This window comes from Leuresthes tenuis, unplaced genomic scaffold, assembly GCF_036924035.1.
Source record: "Leuresthes tenuis unplaced genomic scaffold, fLeuTen1.0.hap1 SCAF_9, whole genome shotgun sequence".
In the NCBI taxonomy this organism is placed as follows: Eukaryota; Metazoa; Chordata; class Actinopteri; order Atheriniformes; family Atherinopsidae; genus Leuresthes; species Leuresthes tenuis.
In genome coordinates, this window is record NW_027325363.1 from 18,790,995 (window position 1) to 18,815,830 (window position 24,836).

Below are 24,836 nucleotides of genomic sequence, written 5' to 3' on the forward strand. Positions count from 1 at the left end.
CCCTTGGATTCCAAGAAAAGATGGGAGATAAAGCAGCAACAGTAATGGAAGGTGGTGATACCGGGGAAACTTCTGAAAAAAGCGGACCAGATGTCATTATAAAGGAAGAAGTTCAAGAAAAACTAGAAGACAAAGAAAAGCAAAGGACATCTCAAGAGGAAAAGGAAAAATACTCAGGACCACGAATGACCAAGAAGTTCCTCAAAGACCACTGTAAGCAGAACAAACTGTACTTCACACCTTCCCTGAATGACACACTGTATCTGCATATGCAAGGCTTCTCCACCATTGAGAACTTGGAAGAGTACACAGGGCTGAGGTGTCTCTGGCTGCAGAGCAATGGCCTGCAGCGCATCGAGAACCTGGATGCCCAGACTGATTTGCGCTGCCTGTTCCTTCAGCAGAACCTCATAGACAAGCTGGAAAATCTCGAACCTCTGAAAAACCTCTCCACCCTTAATGTCTCCAACAACTACATTCAAATGATAGAGAATATCTCCTGCCTCCCTGAACTCAGCACCCTGCAAATTGCCCACAACAAGCTGGAGACTGTGGGGGACATCGAGCATTTAAGTCAGTGTCTCGCAATAAGTGTGTTGGACTTGTCTAACAACCTGTTACATGACCCAGAGATCCTCCCTGTGCTGGAGGCCATGCCGGGGCTGCGTGTACTGAATCTGATGGGAAATGAGGTGGTGAGAAGAATCCCAAACTACAGGAAGATCATGATCGTGCGCCTCAAGCAGCTCACCTTTCTCGATGAGCGCCCCGTGTTCCCCAAAGACCGGGCCTGTGCAGAAGCGTGGGCAGAAGGAGGGCTGGAGGGGGAGCAAAAAGAGAGGGAGCAGTGGGATACACGGGAGAGGAAGAAAATCCAGGACAGCTTGGAGGGAATGGCCGTGATTAGAAAAAACGCCCTGGAGAGACGACGTCGCCGAGAGCTGGAAGAGAAAGGTAAGCAGTCTTCAGCTTTCACTACACTTGTCGACAAACTCAGAACAAAAGTGGATTTTTAGCAATGGAATTGTTTAATTTCAGGGGAAAGTGAGGCGCCCACCACTCCAGAGACTCTTTGTGAGGAAAATCCCAACCAGATTGTGTCTTCTTCCAGAGGAGAGGAGATTCAGGCCTTTGTGCAGGATAGCCTGGATGCCCACGAGAAGTTCTTACAGAGTCAGTCGAAACAGTTACCAGGTGAATATGAGACAAATAATGAAGGCATACTTGCCGAGGCAGAGCTGCTGGGTCATGGCCTGCATAGAGAGCAGTGTGATGACAGTCAGACACTGATTAAGTCCACGAAAGAAGAGAAAGAAAGAGGGGAGCCAGAGAACTTTGTGCAGGAACAAGAAAGTGCTGTAGGACAGATGTTAGAGGCAGACAAGGAGGAAGAAAAACAACAAAACCTGTTTGTGAGGAATGGAGTGGAGACAGATTGCCCTGAAAACAACCACCACCCACTGGTCAGGGCACATGTTCCTGAAGAGTTTATAAAGACACACGGCCCTGGACCACTGGTTACAGAGCTGCAGGATGAAGAGGAGCTGGAAACCATTCACCTTCCACCGGGCCGTTCGCTGCTCATTGATGACCTGCCGGATTTAGAGGAGGTGGATACAGAAGACTTTTCTGAGATGTGTTCTCGACAGGTGTTTAAACCAAAAATAGAAGTCATATCAGGAGGCAGTGACGAAGAGGATGTGGATGAGGATGCCTCTTCCCACCACTCTCAATCCAAAACCAATCAAACCTCCTCTCCACCATATCACCTAATCCAGGAGCTAGATTAGTTCTTCTAGATCTGAGAGCGTTTCATTCAGGCAACATTATCCTATCTAGCCACTTGGCAGCTTCATATATAATTCGGACTTAATGCTCACAGTCGAGTTTGTTCCCTGAAGATTCAACCGGAAAACAAATAATTACCTATTAAATGCTCCAAAGTGTAATTCATTACCTTGCATATTTATGTGAAAAGGTTTCATAGGTGCTGTGTTTGTATTGTTGTCAGTTGGAACACAATAAATACTTGTTTTGACCTTTTGACTCAGCTGTTTTTGCACCTAAGGGGCTGGGCAACCTAACAATCACCTACATTTATTATAACATTACAACCCCTGACAAAATTGATTTATTTAGGATTTATTTTAGGATGATAAAACTCCTTCGATAAGGCAATTCACCTCGGAGTGAGCCAATCGATGTTGGCTGCTCCCAGTCAGCTGTGTCTGTAATTTAAAAAAGGAAAACCTATACACCAGGATGTCAGAGCAATAGCGGGTGAAACTAAAAAAATGCTCAACAGAGCACATGGAGAACAAAATGGGAAGAAACAGGAGTCAATATTAAGAGACTGAACTCTCAGAAAGCAGCTGAAGGAAACTGGTTTAACGTCCAGAGAAGCCAAAGACAAACCTTAAGTAACAGCTAAACTGAAGAAATCAAGGTTACAGCGGGCTAAAGAGGCTCATGGACTGTGGATGACTGCATGACTTTTGCTTGGTGCAGATCCAAAGAAACATAAACAGGATTTTCTGAAGAGAGCAAGCAACTACCCACAGTTATTGATGATATGGTGTTTAATATCAGTTCAATGACCAGAGAAGGTGGCAGTCATTACCTCTGCAGTCAAAGCACAGGTGGACATGTAAGTTGTGGACACTTTCCTCATTTCATCAATCAGGAGGAGGTTTGGTGATGCCAGGAGCAGAAGCAAGAGAAACTGTGCCCGTTTCATCCTCACATAGCAGCAAAAGCACCTTTTCCCATCAATAAATACACAGAAAAGCGGTTCACAGTTCTAGATTTTACTATTTTTATTACATTTCCCAGTCCAACTTCGCATATCATTCTCTCTGCAATAAATATCCGGCACGTTCCCACCACGTCTCCACTCTGTACCATTTTTTCTATTTGAATAAAGTCTTCCCAAAGCTCTGAGTGCCATGAACAAATATGTACAACAAACGATAGTCAGCATTGGGTGAGAAGATTCAGAACGAAAGCGAAACATGAGAAAACGATTCGACGGGATGAAATAAGAGTAAAAAAATAAAACTGTACACGTATTAAATAAACAAAATCAAAACGTCAACCCCGGGCGCGACGGGCTTCACACGCCTGCCGAGGCCTCCTCTTGCGGGGACTAAGTGCAGCGAGAAGCTAAGATTTGACACAGTGAATTAAGAATAGTGCACTCTTCTTCCACACCGATGGCCGGCTTCAGCGTCGCAACCACACCCACGTGTTGATGAGCCAGAAAGCAGCGGTGATGGAGTACACGATCATCTCTCGCTTCGCTCGCTCCTTGCTCTCCTCTTCCAGATGTTGGAGCCGCCGGTTCAGCTTGATGAGCTGTTAAAGCGACAGAATCTCTTCCCGTCAGTCACACAGGTTGGATAATCAGCTGCGACGGTGCTTTTATGGAACACTAACCTGACGTCGGAGGGTCGTTGCATCGACCACCGTCATGTCATCAGAAGTCCCGTCCAGGGAGGCTTCATATGTTGCCAAGGCGAGCCTTGAAAGGACAACAGATTCTTTCAAAATGATGTCATTCAAAGGAGCCAAACCAGGATGCATAGCTTCGCCAGAACATATGAGATAATGAGACATAATTCAACAATGGCAACATCATATCAGCTGAGAAGTTTTACAACAGAGATTAACCGGACTTTGACCTGAAATCAGTGCCCAAGGCAGGAAAGGATGAGGACAAGGACAGAGGAAGAGAATGAGGCGCCAGGTGAAGTTACCTGGAATCGTGCAGGGGGTTGGAGCTCGAAGCTGACCCCCCTCGCAGTGACGGTTTGCTGAAGAGGTGGGGAAAGACAGAGTTGGGAGAGGGAAAACAGAAGATCTAGAGAAACACACACTGTTGAATACATGCACACAACTTGCACGTCCCTCTCACACCTACACTTGTTCTTCAGGTTATCTCACTAAGCCTTCTGCAGCGTTGTATCTAAGCGTTTTTAAATAGATCACAGCTCTAATGGATTGTTTTTCAGAAGCTTTTCCCGATACGGCACAGGGCAAAGGCTGGAAAAAGATGCCCTAAATGGCAACCTATACATGGCAAACTAAAGCTCAAACGGAAGCAACGCACAGAGAAAAGGCTGAAATGTTTATGATATCATTTTCATTTATGAGAAACTTCTCTCTGGTTATTCCCAGCTGTTTGTTTTCAGCTACAGGTCCTTTGCACCCCTGAAGTTTTGAACTTCAAGGAGAAAAACGCCTTTTCCCTCCATGAGGGCGTCCTTTCGCTACAGCATCTTTGATCTCTGAGAACAGATTTCCTGAAGGGAATCGCTCGCTTTCTTTCAAAGTAAAACCAAAAGTTTCAGTTTAATAACAAGTCAAACAAGCAGGTCAACTTACATCACCATCTCCAACTAAAGAAAAAAAAAAAAATAGGTGGCACTTCACTCCATCAGTACATATTAAAGTCTCAATTCCTCAAAATATTTTGCTACATTTTCTTTGATTAATATATGCTTATTAAGACTGTTATTGAGCAAACTTATTATTGTTATTAATATTATTACTGAGAGTTAGAAGTAGTCCCTCAGTTATGCTGAGAAGCAGCAGCAGCAGTCAAAGAAAATCTCACACAATCTATCAGAAAGAAGTTTATATCGCCCTAGCATACAAAATTAACCACATGGTCGGGAGGTCACCTGCGTGGGTTCTCATCCAAGACCTCCAGGACCTGCTGGTAGGCCCGACGTGTAGTGGACTGGAGGAAAGATAGAACACCGCTAGCGCTGTACAGGTTGTGTTCTTCAGCCACGGAGAGAGAAGGGCATGGCTGGACAGTGGCTGGGGGGTGCGAGGTCGCACTGCTCAGTGCCCACCATTAAAAGGAGCAAATTCAAGGGGAAAGGAAAGAAAAGGACAAAAGAGGGCAGAAAAAGAGGAGGAGGAGGAAGGAAAGGGAGAAAAATAAGGGAAAAGATAGTGTCCTCAACTGCAAAAACTGAAGCCTTGTCAAAGTGAATCGAAGCAACAGCCAAAATCTAAATCTGCCAGATTCAGCATAAAACAGCAGAGCCCATATAAAAGATTCTACATTTAAGCTGACTGACCAAGACTGATCACCATCTCGTCACTGTTAACCTATTCAGAGCGAAGACTTTGTTTGAAACACTTCCAACACCCGAGGAACTCCTCAAAATGTTGAAGTGACACTCATCAGGTCTGAATGGGTTAACGCCGCGCTAGAAGTGATGACATCATCAGCAGTACCAGGACAGGCGTCTGTACTGCAGAAAATAATGAAGGGCATTATCAGTATCCTTAAAAAGTCCCAATCTTTACCAGTCTTGAGAATTTTCAACCTAATCAATAAAGCTTCTGTTGTTATCTTTATGTCCAATGAGAGAGGAGTGTGGTCCTCAAGTGCGTTTATTCTCCAAACGGCTCATTTTTTTCCCCATCTCCACCAACCCTCGTATCCGGAAGCGATCAAACAACTCAGTACTTCAGATGTTAAAACTCAAAAGGTTAATGGATTAGCGTCGGCAAAGGTGTTAATAAAAGTGGACCAGGAATTAACACGGGAAGTAGCAAAACTTTGTCGAACCAAAGCAGCTCAAACGCACGCAGCAGCAGACACCCAGCTATGCAGAGCCAAAAGAAAGCTGCAGCATCTATGAGCGCACAGGAGATAAGATAGAGCTGGTAGCAGGCTGATAACGGCGTGTGTAAAGCAATACTCACGCAGAATCATTGTGGATCAGCTGACTATTATGACGGACAGCAGCATTCTCGCTGGCTGAGCGTTCCCGACGCAAACGTCCTTGAGGCCGCAACTATAAAGAAGATTAATAACAACTGATTTATTCAGGGTATCATTTAACATGATTTTATGAGTGGGAACGTTATCCAAGTCAACAGGTGCATTCTGAGCAGTATCACTTACCACCTCCTCAGTGTCTGGAGGTGCCTTTTGCTCCTCTTCCATGAAGTCCAAGGGCCGCTCAGTGAGGGTGAGGACTCTGGGAGGAGTTTTGAGTGACAGAGCTTCAAGAGGCGTTGACTGAATAAGATCTAAATCTCTGGGTCTGGAAAACTGGGGGTCAGCAGTGTCTCCTGAGAAATGAATGTATGAATCAAGAGTTGAAGCGACTTTTTTCAAGTAATTCAACAATGTGCTTTGTTTTAAGAGCCTACATATTTTTCACCTTCACTTTTTAGCAGCTTATAAAGACACTAATCATTAAAGTAAAATGCCCTGTAAAAGCAGAACAGGCAAATATCTCATCCACTGATTCATTATTGTTGTTTTTCTATCACTGGATGTGACTAAGCTTTAAAAAAAAAAGAGACAAAGTATATATAAGTTGGCTGACAGTTACCAAAGAGGTGCATTATAAAAATACTTTAAACAGCAGAGAAAACACTGCCCCTTCACTGACAGAGTACTGCGCAGCATACCGACCTGCAATCACAATTCTCTCTGGGACTTGCATGATGACACTGGGCAGGACCTCCTGTGAACCAAAGACAGGGTCCTCGTGGCCTTGATGAGCCACTTTGAGCATCTCAGGGATGCGCATCCTCTGGCTGATCCCCTCTGTGTACTCCAGCTCATATTGGATACGGTTGATCTCCGCCATCTCGACCGTTGGGGAGGGAAATGCTGCTCCACTCATTTGGCTGCGCGGAATGATTTAAATCAACAAAACAGAACCAGTCGTCAGCCACAAACAGCCAAACAATGCAGAACAATTAAGATATGAGGAGGCCTTTCATACCAGATGCTTTCAGTTTCAGCTCTATTCATTTTGACATGCATTACTGGCACAACTTATTCAGCTTAAGCTGCCACAAAGATGACAGAAAGGGAATCTCCTGTGGGATAAGTAGGACAGGGAAGGGTAACTCGTGACCCCATCATATGATTGAAACCGTGTCTTCTGATTTCCCCGAGGAACACAAGGGGAGACTATAAACCACTAAATAGACAATACTGACTGTAGCACTGATCATCTGCTGAACTAAAGAATTACGTGCCCAATTCGTTTATTAGTTTGACGTCAGTGCTAACATTGAGCTACCATCAACGACGATGTGACAATTAATACTAGATGGAAAAAATTCAGTGGCAATATAACCAGAATATTAAAAGAAAACCTCATAATCAGTAATTGTGAGACTCTGCAATTTTGGTTCCACAGTTGCATAAAAAGGTCTAAAACAACTTAGCCTATCGCCATTTCAAGCTAGTGCGTTAGCACAGCTTCTTACCGTCTGGTTTGTTGACAAAGAACGGCGAAATATTCAAATAATTTATCCGTTAAATCCCAAGCGGCATGAAACTTCTATGTATGATCTGACGGGTAAATTTATGTGTAAGTCTTAGAGACAGTGTAGCTGTCAAACATTTCCTTGTATCAGAATGTGAGAGGAGCCTCCTCTCTTTTTGGCTCTTCCTCAGTCTGTACTTCAAACAGGAAGTGACATTGCCAACGGAAGGTGACGTCACATGCACCAGGGGCTGGAATAAGAGAAATTGCGTTTCGTTTATTTTGGTCGAATTGTATCTATATATTAAATGTGCAAACAGTACCAAACAACAATTATTTAGTTTAATTAAATATATTACATTCATATCAATAATATAAACTTTTTTTTCCTTTTTCTTAATTCTTTCTTTTCTTTTCATTTCCTCTTTTCTTAATTTCTTTTTTTCTTTCTTTCTTTTGGTTGATACCAATATCATAGGCTATTTTGGCAAGAAAATCGTTGCAGATATTTCAACGTACGCATGTAGTGAACAAAACATATACCCCAAATGATCGCCTCGGGATCTTATTATAAGCAGTGCCTCTTGACAGCGCCTGAGTTGGGTCCTCACATTTTAAGAGTGGGGACTGTTTCTCAACAGAATGTAAACGTTAAGAAAAACAACAACAACAACAACAACGAGTTCTTCATTTTAATTTGAATAGGTCACGATTCTGTTTAGAGATCGTGGAAAAATAATGTGTTATGTGTGCACATGTGAGTGTCGCAGGGGGTTTGAGGAGATGGCCCCACAGACTCTGTGGGTGGTGCGTTTACGCGGAGGCTCTCAAAGGCTGAAAGTCGCCCCTCTGTTTAACCAGTAGCCTCAACGGGAAATCGGGGATATCAGTGCAAGAGAAACAAAAAACCTCAATGCCACGACTAAAGGCGGACTTCCATAAATGTCAAGATGCTCTTCATTTAATGGGGATATAGAGGCTGCGAATACCTAGTCCTTCTCTCCGTGTTTGTTACTGACTGGAATTATGTTTTCAAAGATTTTCATTTTGAGTGTGATGTTATTCAGCACTATGCCTATCGCATCACCTTTGGAGCTGCAACTTGGCATGTAAGTAACAACTTGAGATTCTTTGCATTGATATTTATTGCCCCATGTTAAATTATCAGGTGAATGGGAAAGTTTCACGTTTAGGCTGCATGTTATGAAATAAGCCAAAAGCGGCGTCTTGGTGTATTTTAGAAGACAGTTAAATGACCCAGGTTTTACAAATGACCAAAGTTTAGCTTCTGTCTTTTGTTATTGTCACTTTGAAGTTACTTACTGTGTTGCTCTGTTAACTGCCCGCTAGGAGTCTCACTTTCAGGCTCCACATGAGCATAGACTTGTTTTTTATTTATTTATATAGCACTGTTGTAAGTGTATCTGCTTCATTTCCAGTGGAATGTGATTTCTTTGGATAGTGCTCTACCACAACTTTAAAAAAAAAATACACTGTGTGGGAGATTATTGGGGGGGGGGGGGGGGGGGTAGTTTTTATTACAGGAGATGCAGGAAACTTCCTCTAATTAACTTCAAGCTACTCTGTATTGAAGCCAGATGGCTTCCAGAGGAGGACACCTCTGGGTAGTTTACCTGCATGCACAGCACAGACAAATGCAGGCGACTTACAACACACTGCTGTACAGTTCGTGCTTAATAGTGCATCTGTCCATTTCTGTGTTTCACAGGCCAAATGTCTGCACTGACCAGGAGATGTCTATGTTGGGGGGGCATCAGCCTTGCGTGCAGGCTGTTACCCGCATGGTGAAGGTGTGGAAGCAGGGCTGCAAAAGCCACAGATGGTGTATGAGCTACGAGAGAAGGTAAGACAAGTGTCACTTTCACAATACAAATGTTCTTTTTGAGCATAACTAATCCTCAAAGATACACACAGTAGTTACAACGAGGAGTTTCATGAATGCAGTTATAGCTTTCATGTTTCTTGGCCAAGTGCATTTATCTTTGCCAGTCACAAGCATCACTTGCATGACCAGGACTCATCGAGGAGGAGTAACCTTGACTTCATTTAACACTGCCCACTCTGGTTTGGGGCTGAAATTCTTGTAGCTACAGAATTTACTGTCATATAAAAGAGGAACAATGGAGAAATTGCTTGCTAATATGTCTACTGATAACATGGTGGATGCACCTGACAATGCTCTCTCATCAATGCCTTAAAAGATCATTTGGAACGATATGAGATACTTGAATTATTGTTATCTATCAAAATACATTTTATTATTGATTATACTGTTATACTGTATACATTAAACTATACATTATCAAAGCATTTCTGATTCTGACTAAATGATGTGAGGGAAATGATTAAGGTCATTACCATGAGGACGTTTATAATTCCTTGTGACCCGGAAAAAATGGGACTAATGTCATCTTTCCTCCTCAGGACAGCATATTACACAGCTTACAGACATGTGTACAGCATGGAAATGCACACAGTCAATAAGTGCTGCCCTGGCTGGACTCAGAAGGATAATGAGATGGGCTGTTTACATAGTGAGTAATGGAAGCATTTCACCCACATACTGTAAATATCAAAAAGGGCTAGTTTTGAAATCCCTTTGAAGCTTTCCCTGAAACAATACAATACTGTGCAAAAGTCTTGATCTACTCCTCATTTCTTTAGTTGTTGCCAAGAAAACAGGAAATAGGTGTAAACATAAATGAAAATACAGTAAAGAATGGCAAAAACAGAGCTTTCACATTTTTAGCAAGCTTAAAACTAAATCGTCCACCTTTATTATTCAACACAGTCTGAACCCTCTAGACAAGCTTTCTAGTCATTTCTTTAAGTAGTCCTCAGGAATAGTTCTCCATGCCTCTTGAAGGACATCTTCAAGAAGCATCTCTGTCAAGATGATGATAAGTCTGGGGAGGATTCATGCCTCCATGAGGCCTGTCGTCACTGATTTTCAGTCCACTTCTTGTATCAGTCGTCACTCAGCCTTTTCTCCCCGTTTCCCTTCCTTAAGAATGGCTTTGTGACAGCCATCCTTACATGGAGACCATTTCTGATGAGGCCTCAGTGAACTCCAGGTGCATCTTTCAGATCACCTTAAAATATTACAGAAGAGCCTGGCTTCTTGGAAGCAATAATATATCTAAAAAAATGAAGGGTGGCTCAAGAACTTTGCACAGTTCTGTACTTGTACTTGAATTTGAAACCCTCAGCCTCAACTGACACAGATACAGTATGTACAGAAAAGTCTGTAAGTATAGAAAAGTACACAAACATGAATATGTATGCTACATTATGGTATTTGTAACATCTGCAGGAATATGCAGCGCTAATACGTGTTTCAACGGTGGAAGATGTGCAGACACCGGGGAACATATTTGTCATTGTCCGGTGGGCTTCAAAGGGAGGCGATGCCAGTATGGTGAGTTTTCAGAAATTGCAATAAATTCTGACACCTCCTGCATGCCATGCGCCCTGTCTTAAAATAAAGATTTAGATTCAGCAAACTCACTTGTATCTTTAGAGGTTATCATGTCCATAAAGCTTTAATAGGTCTGCCTCAAACCTTATGCTTTCACTTAGACAAAGCAGAAGAAACCTGTTGGTAGCTGTGATTGGGTGGGGCTGCTCTGTGGGGCCTCTTGTTAACAAGAGTAACTTGTAAACAAATAGGATGTTAATGAGGGTATTTTTTTTATTTTGATTAATTTGGTAATAGGTAAAGCAGTAAAAACAATGATAATAAAAAAACACAAGTATCTATTTAAAACTCTTGTTAGATTTTTGTTGTGACAACTAGCCTAAAAGAACAACTCAACATTCAGGGAACTGGAAAACTTGCACATTCTTGTTCAGTTGGAAAGTTTGAGTTTTGTTCCATTTGATAATACATCTGATAATACATCTGTACGTCAGTGTGAAGGATGGATGCATGGCCACTGTTCAGAGAATGGATTTTCAGAATTCACCACAGCTTCCCATGTTTCCAGTTTTTGCAGTAAGTTTTCTAGCAGCTGATGATAGTCTTGAAGTAACATTACAGATATGAATGTGTTCTTGGTGTGTACAATACATGTCTTGTCGGATAACTGTTCCTCTCAAATGTATCGAATCTATTTTCATTACTCACTAAACTGCTTCCAAATTCCTGAAAGCCTTTAAACCTTTGATAAAAATGGCACAATTTTGGTCCTGAATGACATCTCCACAACGAATGGGAAGAAATATTCTTGTAAGGTCAACCTCAGGCTTCTATATCAATTGCCAATGAAGAGTACTGGAGTTCTGTCACAATTAAATGGCAAACATCTGCTGAAGACTTTACTTAAAACCTAATCGCTCCTTTTGTCTCAGTGGATTGTCCTGTTACCATCATCACTGTCTTCTCTTTTCTACTGTCCGAAGCCATGATGTCTATGTCAACACACAAATGGGGGGTGTTCAGAGGATATTTGGCCCCTACCCCCACATGCTCGCAAACACACACACTCACACACTCTGTAGAGGTTTTCACATCTGACTCCTTAAGTTTCCCAGGAGGTGCAGGCCTGTGTCTGGGCTGCCAGAGGTTTTAAACAGTCTTTCCCTCTTGCTACATTTTCACAGGGATGTGTTGTTGTTTTTTAGAGGCAGCTCTGATATTTGCTGTGATGTGGGCTCTTTGGTTTTCACATATGAAGGTGAGACATTCAGACTAATCAGAAATGATCTCTGTTTCTCCGTCTTTCTTTCACATCCTGTGCCTCAGTCCTCCTTGGGAACTCACATGTTGCTCTTCTTTCTTTTTAAAATGCTTTTCCCTTTTCCCATCTCCCCTGACGGATTTATCCACACTCTGCCAGAATCATTATACGGAACCAAGCCAGGCTCCTGTGTTCAGCCAGGTTCTTTCACTGAACCTCAGCTTGAAGCAGGGGTAAATACAAGCACCAACAACTGTGTTGTAAGGCTCTGAGAATTTTTTAGCTAAGGTTGCTTTCCATAAATTAATCTTTTCTTTTAAATTCCAGATTTTCTAATCTGGACTTCCAATAACCTGTCCAGATTTTACTGTATTAAAATGACTTGGACTTGAAAAATACACCAAGGAATTAAAGATATGCACAGAGCTATTTGAAAATTTAGACTCCTCCGCTGCAAATTATGGAGAGCATAGATCATCATTGCTAGCATGTTGCTAGCAACTTGCTAAGCAAGTTATTATAGGCCACTAGCAACTCAAACATGATGATGGAAAGAGATGGTAGATCAGAAAATTTGGTAGCGAATTAGTTACAATAATATGGCTAATCTAATATTTAGCAATATGGAAAGTAAATTTTCCATTTTGAATGATAGACTCGATTCTGTTAAAGAAAACAGCAAACTAGAAATGTTTCCTGCTGAAACTCATTAAAATATTATACATATTGTTTTTTTTTCCATAGGATTCCTAACAAACACGATTGCAGCAATAACACTGGCTTAATAATCTCTTGGACTGTCAGTAATGGGTTCATTATTAAAGGTTTTTGCTGGTTTATCTGAGTTTATGCACAGAAAGAAGATGGAGCTCTGCAGGAAGAGAGCGCTGTACAGGGTGTAAATTTCAGCACGTCTCTAAGACAGACTTTTTTTGAGCTTTTACATTCCACAGTGACAGACTTATTACTGCCCCGATTCATTTATGATGGAGGAAAAGCAGATACAGTAAAGAATGTTGACCTGTATATTTGCCTTGGACTAATAAGTCAAAGGTAAGTGTCTTGTTATTTAGGATGTTGTAAAAGCCTCCACCAGATTTTTTAATATGGTGTTTCCTGCACATTATTTCTTCCAAAGTGCATTCAAACTTGCTGCCTGTAGTATTTAGTTTTGTTGGGCTACTGATCAGTGTGTTTCGCAACTTGTTTTTCAGTCTCTATATTGTACAGTGCACCTCTTGGACTCTGATGTAAGCTGCTGTTAGGCTTAGATAAATCAGTTTTTTCAAATCTCCTCAAGAAAATGACTTTCTGCTATTCAACATTACATTTGTACTGTTTTCAACCCATGGGGCATTTCTCACTGATATGATTTAGAGACTGCTCCATAAAACTTTGTGAAGTGTCCAAGAGTGTGTGTGCTTGTGTGTGTGTGTGTTCATGATCCAGTAATGGCTAAGGAGATTTTGTTTTGGTAGTTTGATCCTTTGATCCTTGGTTCCAAATGTCCAAATACCCTCTGTGATACGTGTGAGACAGTGTTTTATACAAACAAATGAAGACCAAAAAACCCTCTACACTCCACAGACAGCATCAAACAAGATGGCCAAAGAATGTTTGGAGATGATGAGCATATTAGAAAACTTAATAACTTAATTCCCCACATGCTGCCAATGAAAAACAAACCCACAGCATGATGCTGTGCTCCACTGTGCTCTATTTTTTTCATTTCAGCACCACTGTTGCGATGGTGTTCTCAAAGTGATGTGAGGAGTTGTGTATTCACCACACGTCCAAAAAAACTGTTATTATTTTCTTCTTTTAAGCAATACTTTTCATAAAATCCCATGTTTATGGAATCAATGACTTACAGTGGTCGTATTTCCATAGCTCCTTCAAGTCAATGTTAGATTAAAAATAGGTGATTTGTCCTTTTTTGGCAGCTTTGCTGTGGTGCCATATTCTTTGCATTTTCTGATAATGGATTTAATGAGGGTGCGTGCTGCACGGTGGTGTGGTGGTTAGCACCGTCGCTTCACAGCGAGAGGGTTCCAGGTCCAACTGAAATGAGCTTTCCCAAGCTACAATTGTATCGGAGCATCTCGATAACATTTCAGGACTCTAGTGTTTGTGTGAAAACTGTGTTGTCTTTGCCCATATGCCAGGACAGTTACATAACTTAATGCAGCACAAGGTATTATACCTTGATTTATGCTTTGTTATCTTGAGATGACAGAATAATCAACTCATGATTTTAATGAATTTAATAATTGCAGGCAAGGCCATCTCCTATAAAATAATCATATCTAAAGTTGGGTGGATATCTATTTATGTATTTATTTTTGTTAGTGTGAGATTTTAATTGTTTTGCTTTTAACAACATTTAGTAAAAAAGACATAATTCATAATTCATGTCATGTTATCTTTTTTCTAGATCTCTGAAAAATGATAGGAACAAAGAATAGAGACAGACAGCTGCAGAGGCAGTATGCCTCCCTTACCTTCTTAGCACAGCTAAGCCCTGAAAGGTTTCACTTGAGCGAAAAATGTTCATTGCGAGCAGTGTAGAGCAGTCTGGTAATGGTTCATGCTAGTGTCCTTGCTCAACTCCCTTTCCTTACGTTTCAACACTCACCATCAATTGGTCTTTTAAATTCATTATTCTCTTTGGTGTTCCTGCCAAGTTTTTGGTGGTAGAGCTCGCTGTGGGTTGTTGGGGTCCTCTGGACACCTGCTTTCAATCTCTTGTAAGAGACGGTAGGCATTGTCCATGGAAATGTCTGTCAGTCACTGACACCAGGGCCATGGTGTTGACACTATGAGGTAATAAACAGCCTGTATGCAGTCCAAATCGTGCGCTGAAATACTGGAGCCTGCACTGTAATAGTTATGTTTACCCCTGCTTTTGAATGCCACTCTGTCTCACTACATAAACCTTGGATTAGGCTTTGTTTTGGTTAAATTGGTGCATCGGTCTGCATGAAATTAGGAGACCATGGGCATGTAACTGTGAGGACAGAAACCATCTGGTTTTCACTAAAGAAGCCTGGCTGTTTTCAAAGCACTTGAGAGAATAGTCACTATGGACAGTGCCTAAGACTGGATCCTGTTGTGCTGAAGGTGTTAGATATGTAAGGAGACAGCTAAATACATCAGCATATGCTAGGAATTATTTTTGCAAAAAGTGTATACTAGCAACTGCATCAGCAGGACAACTTTTGACTTCAGAGGAAAAGTATTGAAATGAAGGTTTTGCTATTATCCTGTTCTAAGGTTTGCATAAATAGACACAGCACTAAAGTCATAAGAGAAGATGCTGTCCAGCGTTCTTTCAAAACATGTTCCATCATCTAAGATGAACTAATAACCTGTATGAGTCACTGTGTGGAAAAGACAGAAATCATTATTTTGTATGAGAGACAACATCGGGATCGACTTAAATATTGCTATACTCACAGGAATGGGATGTTTGTAGCAAATGGCATCCATCAGGGCTTAAGGGTTGCTCTGAATAGGGTGTTTGTGATGACCGACTTGTCAGAATAAAACAAAGACTATGGATACATCAGTGTTCCCATGAAATGGTCCAGCACCATGCATACACACATGCCTTCTTACTGGACCTTAGTATGAGACCTGGGTTTGATTCTGGTGTGAGATTATAGTTTTTCTTTGGATACTGCTGTTCCGGTGCTGTCTTCTGTGAATCCCATGAGAGACCCATCTTACAAAACATCACAATTTGGCACGTTTGAGGCTGAGAAATCTTTATGCATAGCTTAATTTCTAGAAATCTAAAATGGTAAATCATCAATAACAGGTTGCTATCATTTAGCAGCAGTAATTCAACAACATTACTCTTGGGATTTAAACCAGATTTGTGATATTCTCTGGAATGGTATTAAACCTTTGTTGTTACATTGCACAATTACTTTGTGTGGCTACAATAAACAAATGAACACTCGGAGGTGAGCCCAGTGAGCTAACTAACTCTAACCGAGCCATTTAGGGTTAGTTAGCTTCTCAGTTAATGAAACTATGTAATCTAAAACAGAAAACTGTGGGACAGGTGGTTGTAAATGAAAATAGGACAGTTTCCGAGACAGCTTAGTGAAATGAACAACAACACAATATTTTGCATCCATTGCAATGGCAGATTAAAGTTGACTTTCATAACTGGCATAAATACATAAAAGACATAGACAAAAAAGGGATACTGTAAAAGTTACTAAAGATATCTGAGAGTATGAGTTTACTAAAACAAAAGGAGAGCGTGTTTGCGTGCGTTTAACTGCGTGAGCTTGTGACTGTAAACCATCTGACAACATAACCGATGATGAAGACTCGCAGGGAATGTCATAATCGATAATGTCTCGTGAGAGTGTGACAGAAAACGACTTTCAGTTGGAATTTAAAGACTTTTAGTCCTGTCCAACTTCAGCCCAGAAAACTGTACGGAAGGTAATACACTTGTTGGAGCTTCAAGCTGCATCACTTTCTCCCAGATGGGAATCCTCTCTCTTCGTGTGAACTTGAATGTTTAATCCCTAGAACCTTGGGCTGTCTCCCATGAGCACAATTCTCACCTCAGACACTGAGCTCATGTCTGGGCAGGATTGGATTCCTTATTAGATTAAACACACCTGTATTTGTGTGTGTCCTTGTGTGTGTCCGACCTGTACATACATGGATGTTTAAGTTGTACTTACTTGTGTTAATAAAATGGGGGTTGAGACATTGACCGAAACCTTTAATGTTTACAGTTGGAGGTCCCTATGGAGGTGTCTTTTAAACAATGTTATACTATGTAGTTATGTAGAATCTATCAATACATCACAATATTCCTTCATTTCTAAACCGTAATTCATGACTTTTATATATACGGGAGCTAAAAAAAAAAACCCAAACAATCCAATAAAACACTGTACTTTAAGGAAACTCTGGAAAACTCTGGTAGTGTCATCTCTTTGTACTGATGGATCCTCAGCCAGTGTTAAATCCCCTCTCTTCCAGTGCTTTCGCAAATCTTTGGCAGTAACATCATACATCCCTGCATATGTCTTTGGATTGGAAGGGAAAAATCCGCTCAGGTTTAATTTTTACTAGTGTGGCTGTTACCGCTCTAAACTTTCACAGCAGATTAGATACAAGTAACTGAAGCTCATACTCAGAAATGTTTTGTTTGTGACATTTCTGTGGATATTTCAGCTCATGGATGCAGTCAAGTCAAAATTTAGTGAGGAACAAAAAGAGGAGGAACTCTTTATAACCCCAGTAGCTGTTCTCACGGTGTTAGGGAACACAGATGTGTTTTACAGGCTTGGAAGGAATCTTTGACTTCAAGTTAACTAAGATACCATGTGCATTTTATTTTTGCTGAGTCTTCCCATCCACCTTCTGTTGCAAAGCTATGGGTCAGTTGTTAAGACTTTCTGCGACAGAGAAGACGTTTTGCGGGGGTGGTCTGTACGACCGGCCGAGGCTGGGAACGGGTGAACACTGGTGTGAATTTACAACCTGGATGAACAAATGCACTTTAGATCATTTCGAATGTCAACGAGCTTCTTCGCCGTATACAGCCATTAAGACCGGAAAAGACAACTGCCGGAAATTACGTTCTGAGTGGACCAATCACAGCCCTTACGGCCCGCGTTTACGCAACGTTAGTTAGAATTTTTTGTAGGTGCACGTCAGGCTACGGCGGGGGGGGCAACGTCGACAACCTCGGTACTAAGTAGCGAGGTCGTCGACATGACGTTAAAGCATAAACTACGACTTAGGCAGCATGAAGCCCATTTGTTCTTCTTTTCCCCTTATCTTCATTAGTATGATACAGTAACTCTTTTGAAATATGATTATCATTAAGGACTACATTGCAGACCACTGAATTACTTCTGAAAGGCTGGTTGCTGCTTTGGCAAGCAGCTCTTCTTTTCAGTTCTTTTTATGAGCAGTTGCTGAAATGGTTAACTGAAAATGAACAATTTTAGGCTTCAGAGATTAACAGATCCCTTTACTGCTGGCTGAGCTGATGTAATATAAACTTAATCATTTATTAATCAGAACTTTCTCCTGAGAAAATGTCTTAGAAATGACATACTATGCCATGTTAAAGAGTCATTTAAAAGATATTACTTTGGGTGAATTAAAAGTCACTTGTGGTTTTTGTATTCAGGCATTTCGCTGAACTGCCTTTTTTTTTCAGATGTGAAATTAAGAGCTCTCATTTAAGTGTTTGGTCAAAAAATGTTTCGTACACCCGCTGAATGTTGAGCGCAGTTCTTGAGGAAAGCCTGGTGGCAGAAACCTTGAGCAATAAAAATTAAATGCATTTGGAGCTCGATTCTTTTTCTGGTTATCGGAAATTGTGCTGTAATTTTCGACTAAACTTGGTCAAGCAATTTAACAGAAAAAATGAAGATATTATTAGAAAAGTGTAAAAAATGTAACACTCCACCGGCCCAGGTTCTACCACATTACATGCCAGTGAGAGCAGACTGGGATAGGTCCAAGACCCAACAGGTGAGGAGGGCATTGAAGATAGGCGGATGGAAGGATGGAAAATTTCATTTTTCTTTTTTACTGCCGTGTAAAAATCCTTTGACAGAAATTAGAGTAGACAGAGGACACGCTGGGTTACACATAAGCTCGATTGTTGGCATAGAGGAGGAAGCTCATTACAGCACTAATGGCTGCCACAAGTTGGGGAAGTTTTCAAAAACTAAACAAGCACAACTCCATTATTTATTATGTCAGTCTAAAATGGATTGAAGCCTATGGTTTGTGTGATTAATTACGTGTGTTAGATTCCTTCAGAAACATTAGGGATAACCTTCCTTTAAAGGGGACATGTTATGGAAAAAAGCCTCTTGTATTTGTGGGTTTAGGTCTCTAAAGTCCATGCCAACTCAAAAACTCAGAAAGACATCCCTGTATCATTTTGTTTCAGGCCACATATTTGAAAACGTGTCATTCAGTGAGCTGTACATCATTCTACAAGCTAATCTAAGCTCTTCCCTCTATCTACTATCAACTAGCAACAATTTCAGATAATACTGCATTTGCATATTTGTGGCAGCTCTTGATGTTAGCCACTAAAAACTGAAACAAAACACAGAGGAAGGAAGGAAGGAAGGAAGGACAGGGAAGGCCAGAGTTTGTAGAGACAATATGTGACAAAGGAATAATAATAGGAGTTCTCAATTATGTTTTTTACACAGATGTGATGTAATGTAAGAAAATGTAATGTAAGATGTAAGATCTGCTTCTATTTTGTCTCTCTGTGTTATTTTGACCAAAGCATGCGACACACATTTCATTAAGACCTCCAGAAATGCCGTCAGCATGTGAAAAAAAGCACACGATACAGTATGTCTCCTTTGTATTGGTGACTGTGTTGCGCTCAAGGAAACACACATCTTTTCCTTGAATAGTCTGTTTTGGTTTTATTCCCAAGTTCCTCACTTCCTTTGTGAACAATGAAGCAAAATAGATATAAACTTGTTTTGGCCTTCGTTATCAAGAAAACCTGAAAAATATCTTTACAGCGCAGCTGTTTGGCTGCAAAGTGTGGGAGTAAGGTGTTGATGTTTTTTCAGTGTGGAGAAGCATTACGAGTGTTCTTTTGTCCTTTTGTCAAAATGAAGAAAAAAAACTTTCATTTTAAAGTGAACTATTGATCAAACAGACAGTCTCACGAGGAGAAGTGGTTAGTGGTTAAACTGAAGAGGTGCAACTGACAACATTATGGTTTACAGAAAAAGAGATTCAGAATTGACTCATTAAACATGCATTAAACACGCAGGGAATCTAATCTAAGATTGAAACTAATTTTCACTGAGCCGTTATCTTTTTTCAAATAATCCTGAACACAAATCATGTGCAGTTGTTCTAGTCTTGTAACTGCAGAACAAGCATACATTTGCAGCCACATTTCATCTTCTCTGTGAAAGAAATTGTCTCTTCCAAACAAAATCGTTTTTCCAGATGTATTAGAACCAAGCAGACATAGCCTTCCAGGGTCCTTTTTTCACTCCCAACCAGGAGGACACATTTCATTAAAAAAAGAAAACAAATCTCTCGTGCTTCCTATGTGCACATATATATAAAATGTTCACTTTTCAAATGACCAGCTTTGGTCATCACTCAATTAGTGGAAACAGTGCAGCAGCCTGGGGAAACAGAGTTTATTAGTACTGTAATAAATGAAAGAAGAGAAAAATAAATGCACGGTAAGTGAATAATTTGTGCTGCTGTAAGATGTTCACATCTAATTCAGACATTAACAGTTTCGGTCTCTGGAAATGCTTATCATTATTGAAACATAAATTTTGTGTTGACGGGACAAATGGGAACCATGTGAGCTGCTGCAGTGAGGCGACCAGCTACCCCGGAATTTGTAAGATTATCCAATCTCTTTCCTCAGAGGGAAGAAATAGAGGAAGCTTTTCCACAATGCTCGTTCCCACATGTCCTATTAATATCCAGCAGATGATAAATCAATCAAAATCTGACTCTGTATCATTATCGACAAGCTCTATGTTACTTCACTCTGTTAGTGTCTATATAAATGAGGACCTCATGACAACTGTCATTCATCCTAACTGCTCTTAGCAATGATTGATTGCATCCCTTTCTCAGGCATGTTAAATCAGAAATACAATCCCACTTTTGTCTAATTTCTTATTGTCAATTGAAGCTTGCGTTGCTCTCTGTGACATGTTTCTCAATGGGCCGATGGCATGCTTTTCCATCTTTATGGAATCTGCCTTATCTGTGGTGTTAAATCAATGTATTATCTCCTTAAAATGTTATGAGAGCAAGTTGATCATCTTCAACTTCCCTAAATACTCAGTGATCTTGGATCAGTGGATGCAGTTTTTTTTTCCTGGGCAGCAACAACGTCGCAAATATGTTTGCATCCGTTCACTGCACTTCATGGTCAACTATTTTATGAACAAGGCCCAGTACGATGCTGGCTTTGTGGAGGGAGACTGACGCTAAAATTCGAGGTTGTTCCAACACTAAAAGGGCACGAGTCTCAACCCCTAAGTACACTGAACAGTCCAAAGTATCCATTTGTAACTTCCACAACCACTCAGAAAAATGTAGCTACTCACACAAGCAATCCATAGTTTTCATTTACCAGACCCCACACAGTCCCCACGTTGCATACAAAGAAAAGCAATTGGCTACTTATCCTTGGGTAACAACATGCTCGAAAATGTCACATATTTGTCCAAGTGCTGTTTTTGTTTATGAGTTGTTCCTGATCGGCAACAGGAATTGTGCCCTGGAGTTGTCACCACTATCCTTTCTTTCACTATTTCTTTATTAATTTATTTTTTATTTCTATTATAATCATTAGTATTATAGTAGTTGCACATTAGTGCAACTGTAACATCAGTGAAGGAAATGGGAGTGAAGTTAACCCATTAAATCATCTGGTGGAACATCTCAGCCTTCAGATGTTACAGATCCTTGGCAAAGATCAGTGATTTCAAAGGTTTAACTGGTGTACTGCTTGTCTCTGATGTTCGGTAAAGAAGTTGAAGTATGTTTACTGTTTCCGGAGAGTTTCTAAAAGTTGACAGTTCCCATTTTTCAACCTCTGGTTTATTTTTAGAGCAGATGTTGCAATTTCAAATATGTTGTCCTCTTTTGGTAATATGTCCTTTTCAATGAAGTAGAAAAGCTTGCAAAATAAGCCCTTTTGTTAAAGGCAAAAACTGGGTTAGATAATAATTCCAACTCTGATAATCCACATGGACAAGTTATTATTAGTTTCGAAAGCATTCATTTGTTTTGCAGTGTTCTTTTTTTTAACCTTAGAAATGAGGGAATAAAGATTTGGAGAAGGAGAGGAATACAAACCATGCCTGTGGTAGAGTCAAATGCCATCTGGTAAAGAAGAATCAGTAAAAAGATGTAGATTTTAGTATCTCCTGTGACAAGACCTCCACATTAACTAAACAGGTCTAACAGACATACCATGCAGCTGAGGCTTGTTGGTTCAGTTTTTGATCTAGACTTGTACATTTTAATGTTTTTACCACAAGGAAAATAGCTGATTTATCTGATGTCCGTGCACCTCAGATAGTTTTTGAGTGGGAGGAAGAATGTTGGTCCTTGGAGAGATTGGAAAGAGGAGGCACTGCAATGCACAGGACAGACATGTCAATAACACCTGATGAGATACGCAGGAGTCAGGACGGTACATAAGAGCATTCAAAGGTGCTTATTCTCACCCTTACCTGATGGGAAACTGTTAACTGTTATCCATCCATAAACCAACAGGAGACCAGTAGTTAGTTGTCGTTTTTTTTTGTTTGTTTGTTTTTTTCAAGAGATATATTTATGAATTTAAAAGTTTTTGGAGACCCGTAAGTTTTCTTACAGGTCTTAAAATCAATTCAGTCAGTTCTTTTAAATCTTCAATCTGCTCACACTTTGTTGTTTCCTTTCTGTTTTTCCAATGAATAATATAGGATACAGTATTCAGTATTTAAACATTTAATTTAACATTTAATAAAGGATTTAAGCACATTCTACAACAATGGCAACCTTAAATGTCCTTGGGAGAAATCCTACAAGGTTGGCACAGTTCCTTTACAAATTTCTCCTACTGTTTTTTGGCAAAAACAATTAAGTTCAACCAGGTTGAATTTGGAGCATCAGGGCCATTTTCAGCCCTCTCCAGGTTCAGACCCATGTGGCTGGGTCACTCCAGGGCTTCTCCTGAAAACATCCACTTGTGTGTTCTCTCTGCCATATGGGTCGTTTGAAATATAAACCTTTCCCCAGCCAGAGATCCTTCGTATTGCTTTATTTTTATACTCCATTTTGTCCTCTACCCCTCCCAGTTTCTGTCACAGAAAATCCTCCTCACAGCATTATTGTTTCCTGACCATGATTGGTCAATATAGATGGTATTGAGGGACTTATGCCCAATGCAAGGTTTCCACCCCACATCACCTCTGGGAATTGTTGCCAAAAACATCTGTGTTCCCTAAGATAGAACAATTTAGCTTGTCTTGATTGTAAAAATTGACTTTTGGTAATTTTACAGTGGTTTTCATGTTAATTTTGCCGAAATCAGCTTCTGTCTAACTGTCCAAATTTAAAAAAAAGGGATGACTCTGTGTTGAGGTGAGAGGTACACAGTGTATATAGCCTGTCAGTGACATCTGTCAAGTCAGATGAAAATTGATGATCAACATTTGTTGGTGTGAGGCTCAGTGGCCACATGAAGAAGCCAGTATGGGTGAACACTGAGGAATAGCCCTCAGGTGTTGAAGCGTCGTGGTACCTGGAGCCTAAAGAAAGACCTATAGACAAATCACAGTGATTGATGAGATTTTTGATAACCTATGTGTTGTTTACATACCCAGGCAATACTGAGTGAGATGTTTGTTTCAGGTTTTCTTACTATCATCAGATGATATTCTAAAGCATGACTGAAACTTTAGGGAACCTCATCAACAAATGTAGGTTTTGCCACGGGATTGGAATGATGTGTGAGATAGATTAAAATATTCTGACACTGTCTAATTTACCTTTCAAAGTGGTTCCGTTGTGGCATCTGGCAGATCTGTGCTGACTTGTGGGATTGTTTTGCAGGCGTGGACGTGTGTTTGCATTCATGTGCGATAATCTCATGTGGGTGGCTTGTGTGGCTTGCATGCATTTGAATGCATGACTGTCAAACCGAGGCAGAAATGGCTGTCTTAATGCCAGCATGTGTCAGGCGTAATGCAGTTCAGATACAAAGTCATGTAGGTTGGTTTCGCTGACGAACTTCTCCAACCTTGTGTGGGTCACAGTTAACGTCATTGGTTCTGGATCCATTGAGACAGCAGAGAGCTTTTCATTGGTACATAACAAATTATATTGGGTTACCAAACAAGTGAACCTCTCCAGACCATCAAAAATATTCTGTTATGTGTAAGGTTTAGAGAGCATCATCCGGAACCTCTTATGATTCATTTTCTATCTTAGAAAAGTAGAAAATCTAATTTTCTATCAAAAAAAGAATTAAATAGTAATAATGCAGACTCAAAGTTCTGTGTTGTAAACATATGTTTGCGGAAAAGAAATAAACTAAACACGTATGCTAGTTGTAACAACATCGACAATTGTTAGACTAGAAGAAATGACAACATGATGAACTTTTATTTCTAAAGATCTGGTTCACTGAGGGCGAGACTGAAACCACACGTTGCACCACTGGAACTGGATGCCCTCCTTGCCCTCCTACTATATCTATTAGTCATTAACTAAGTATGTGTAAGTATGTGACACAAATTGTCCTTGGCAGGCATTATCAAAGATGTCATACAGCTAATGCTGAAACTAAAACATCTTGTTTTTTTTTTATCTTGTTATATATAAATAAACCATTTAAAAACCATTCAAAGCTGCAGGTTTTAACTGGTACTTTCAGAGACATCTGAATATTTCTTCTTTTTCATCTGGTTCCCCCCTCTCTCTCTCATCTAACTCCAACTTTATCTTTCTCCTTCACTCCCCCCCCGATCCTCCTCTTTATTTAATTATTTAACTAATTTAATTTATAGTCTACTTTAATAGCTGACCTTAAACTCTCTTTTGGGAAAGCGTAAGGACTTACTTTCTTCAACCTTTTTAAGAAGCAGACATTTACAAACAGTGAAGGTTTGATCTAAGACTTCAGTAAAGTTAATGAAGTCTACTTTTATTGCAATAAGAGATATTGTGACAAAAATGATAAAGTGAACCAGTTAGCATCTCTGGAAAATGTTCAACCAGCTCAGACAGAGGCAGCGAGCCAGCAGCAGCATCCATCCATCATCATCTCCTCTGATCTAGTAGTTTACTACTTGTTTTTGTCCTCCTGCCATGTATT

General features: G+C 40.4%; 3 protein-coding genes across 5 annotated transcripts in view; 2 read left to right on the plus strand and 1 right to left on the minus strand.

Annotated features, from left to right (window-relative positions):
• Window positions 1-20: 20 nt before the first annotated feature.
• Window positions 21-1,790, plus strand: dnaaf1 (dynein axonemal assembly factor 1). Its single transcript, XM_072391640.1, has 2 exons — window positions 21-954; window positions 1,039-1,790. Exons 1-2 carry the CDS (start codon window positions 21-23, stop codon window positions 1,788-1,790), a joined length of 1,686 nt encoding a protein of 561 aa, XP_072247741.1.
• A 1,008-nt stretch (window positions 1,791-2,798) lies between these two features.
• Window positions 2,799-7,462, minus strand: mffa (mitochondrial fission factor a). Of its 3 annotated transcripts, XM_072392677.1 has the most exons (8): window positions 7,255-7,462; window positions 6,446-6,663; window positions 5,927-6,096; window positions 5,725-5,816; window positions 4,683-4,844; window positions 3,756-3,812; window positions 3,436-3,520; window positions 2,799-3,354 (listed from the first exon to the last, which is right to left on the minus strand). In XM_072392677.1, exons 2-8 carry the CDS (start codon window positions 6,657-6,659, stop codon window positions 3,223-3,225), a joined length of 912 nt encoding a protein of 303 aa, XP_072248778.1. In that variant the 5' UTR covers window positions 6,660-6,663; window positions 7,255-7,462; the 3' UTR covers window positions 2,799-3,222. The 3 variants fall into 3 exon arrangements, with proteins under 3 accessions (XP_072248778.1, XP_072248779.1, XP_072248780.1); XM_072392678.1 differs by lacking the exon at window positions 4,683-4,844; XM_072392679.1 differs by lacking the exons at window positions 3,756-3,812; window positions 4,683-4,844.
• Window positions 7,463-8,279: 817 nt separating this feature from the next.
• Window positions 8,280-24,836, plus strand: part of egfem1 (EGF-like and EMI domain containing 1) — a 59,441-nt gene continuing 42,884 nt past the window's right edge. The window contains exons 1-4 of the mRNA XM_072392680.1: window positions 8,280-8,362; window positions 8,983-9,117; window positions 9,699-9,808; window positions 10,588-10,692. Of these exons, the coding sequence (XP_072248781.1) occupies window positions 8,280-8,362; window positions 8,983-9,117; window positions 9,699-9,808; window positions 10,588-10,692 (433 nt within the window). The remainder of the gene's footprint in view (window positions 8,363-8,982; window positions 9,118-9,698; window positions 9,809-10,587; window positions 10,693-24,836) is intronic.

What these genes read in the sequence shown, in the direction of transcription:
- dnaaf1 (XM_072391640.1), top strand. Translation starts at nt 21, where the DNA reads ATGGGAGATAAAGCAGCAACAGTAATGGAAGGTGGTGATACCGGGGAA. An exon ending in CCGAGAGCTGGAAGAGAAAG is followed by an intron (nt 955 to 1,038) that starts GTAAGCAGTCTT and finishes GTTTAATTTCAG; the next exon opens with GGGAAAGTGAGGCGCCCACC.
- mffa (XM_072392677.1), bottom strand. Translation starts at nt 6,659, where the DNA reads ATGAGTGGAGCAGCATTTCCCTCCCCAACGGTCGAGATGGCGGAGATC. An exon ending in AGAGAGAATTGTGATTGCAG is followed by an intron (nt 6,097 to 6,445) that starts GTCGGTATGCTG and finishes TTCATTTCTCAG; the next exon opens with GAGACACTGCTGACCCCCAG. An exon ending in CAACGACCCTCCGACGTCAG is followed by an intron (nt 3,355 to 3,435) that starts GTTAGTGTTCCA and finishes TCGCTTTAACAG; the next exon opens with CTCATCAAGCTGAACCGGCG.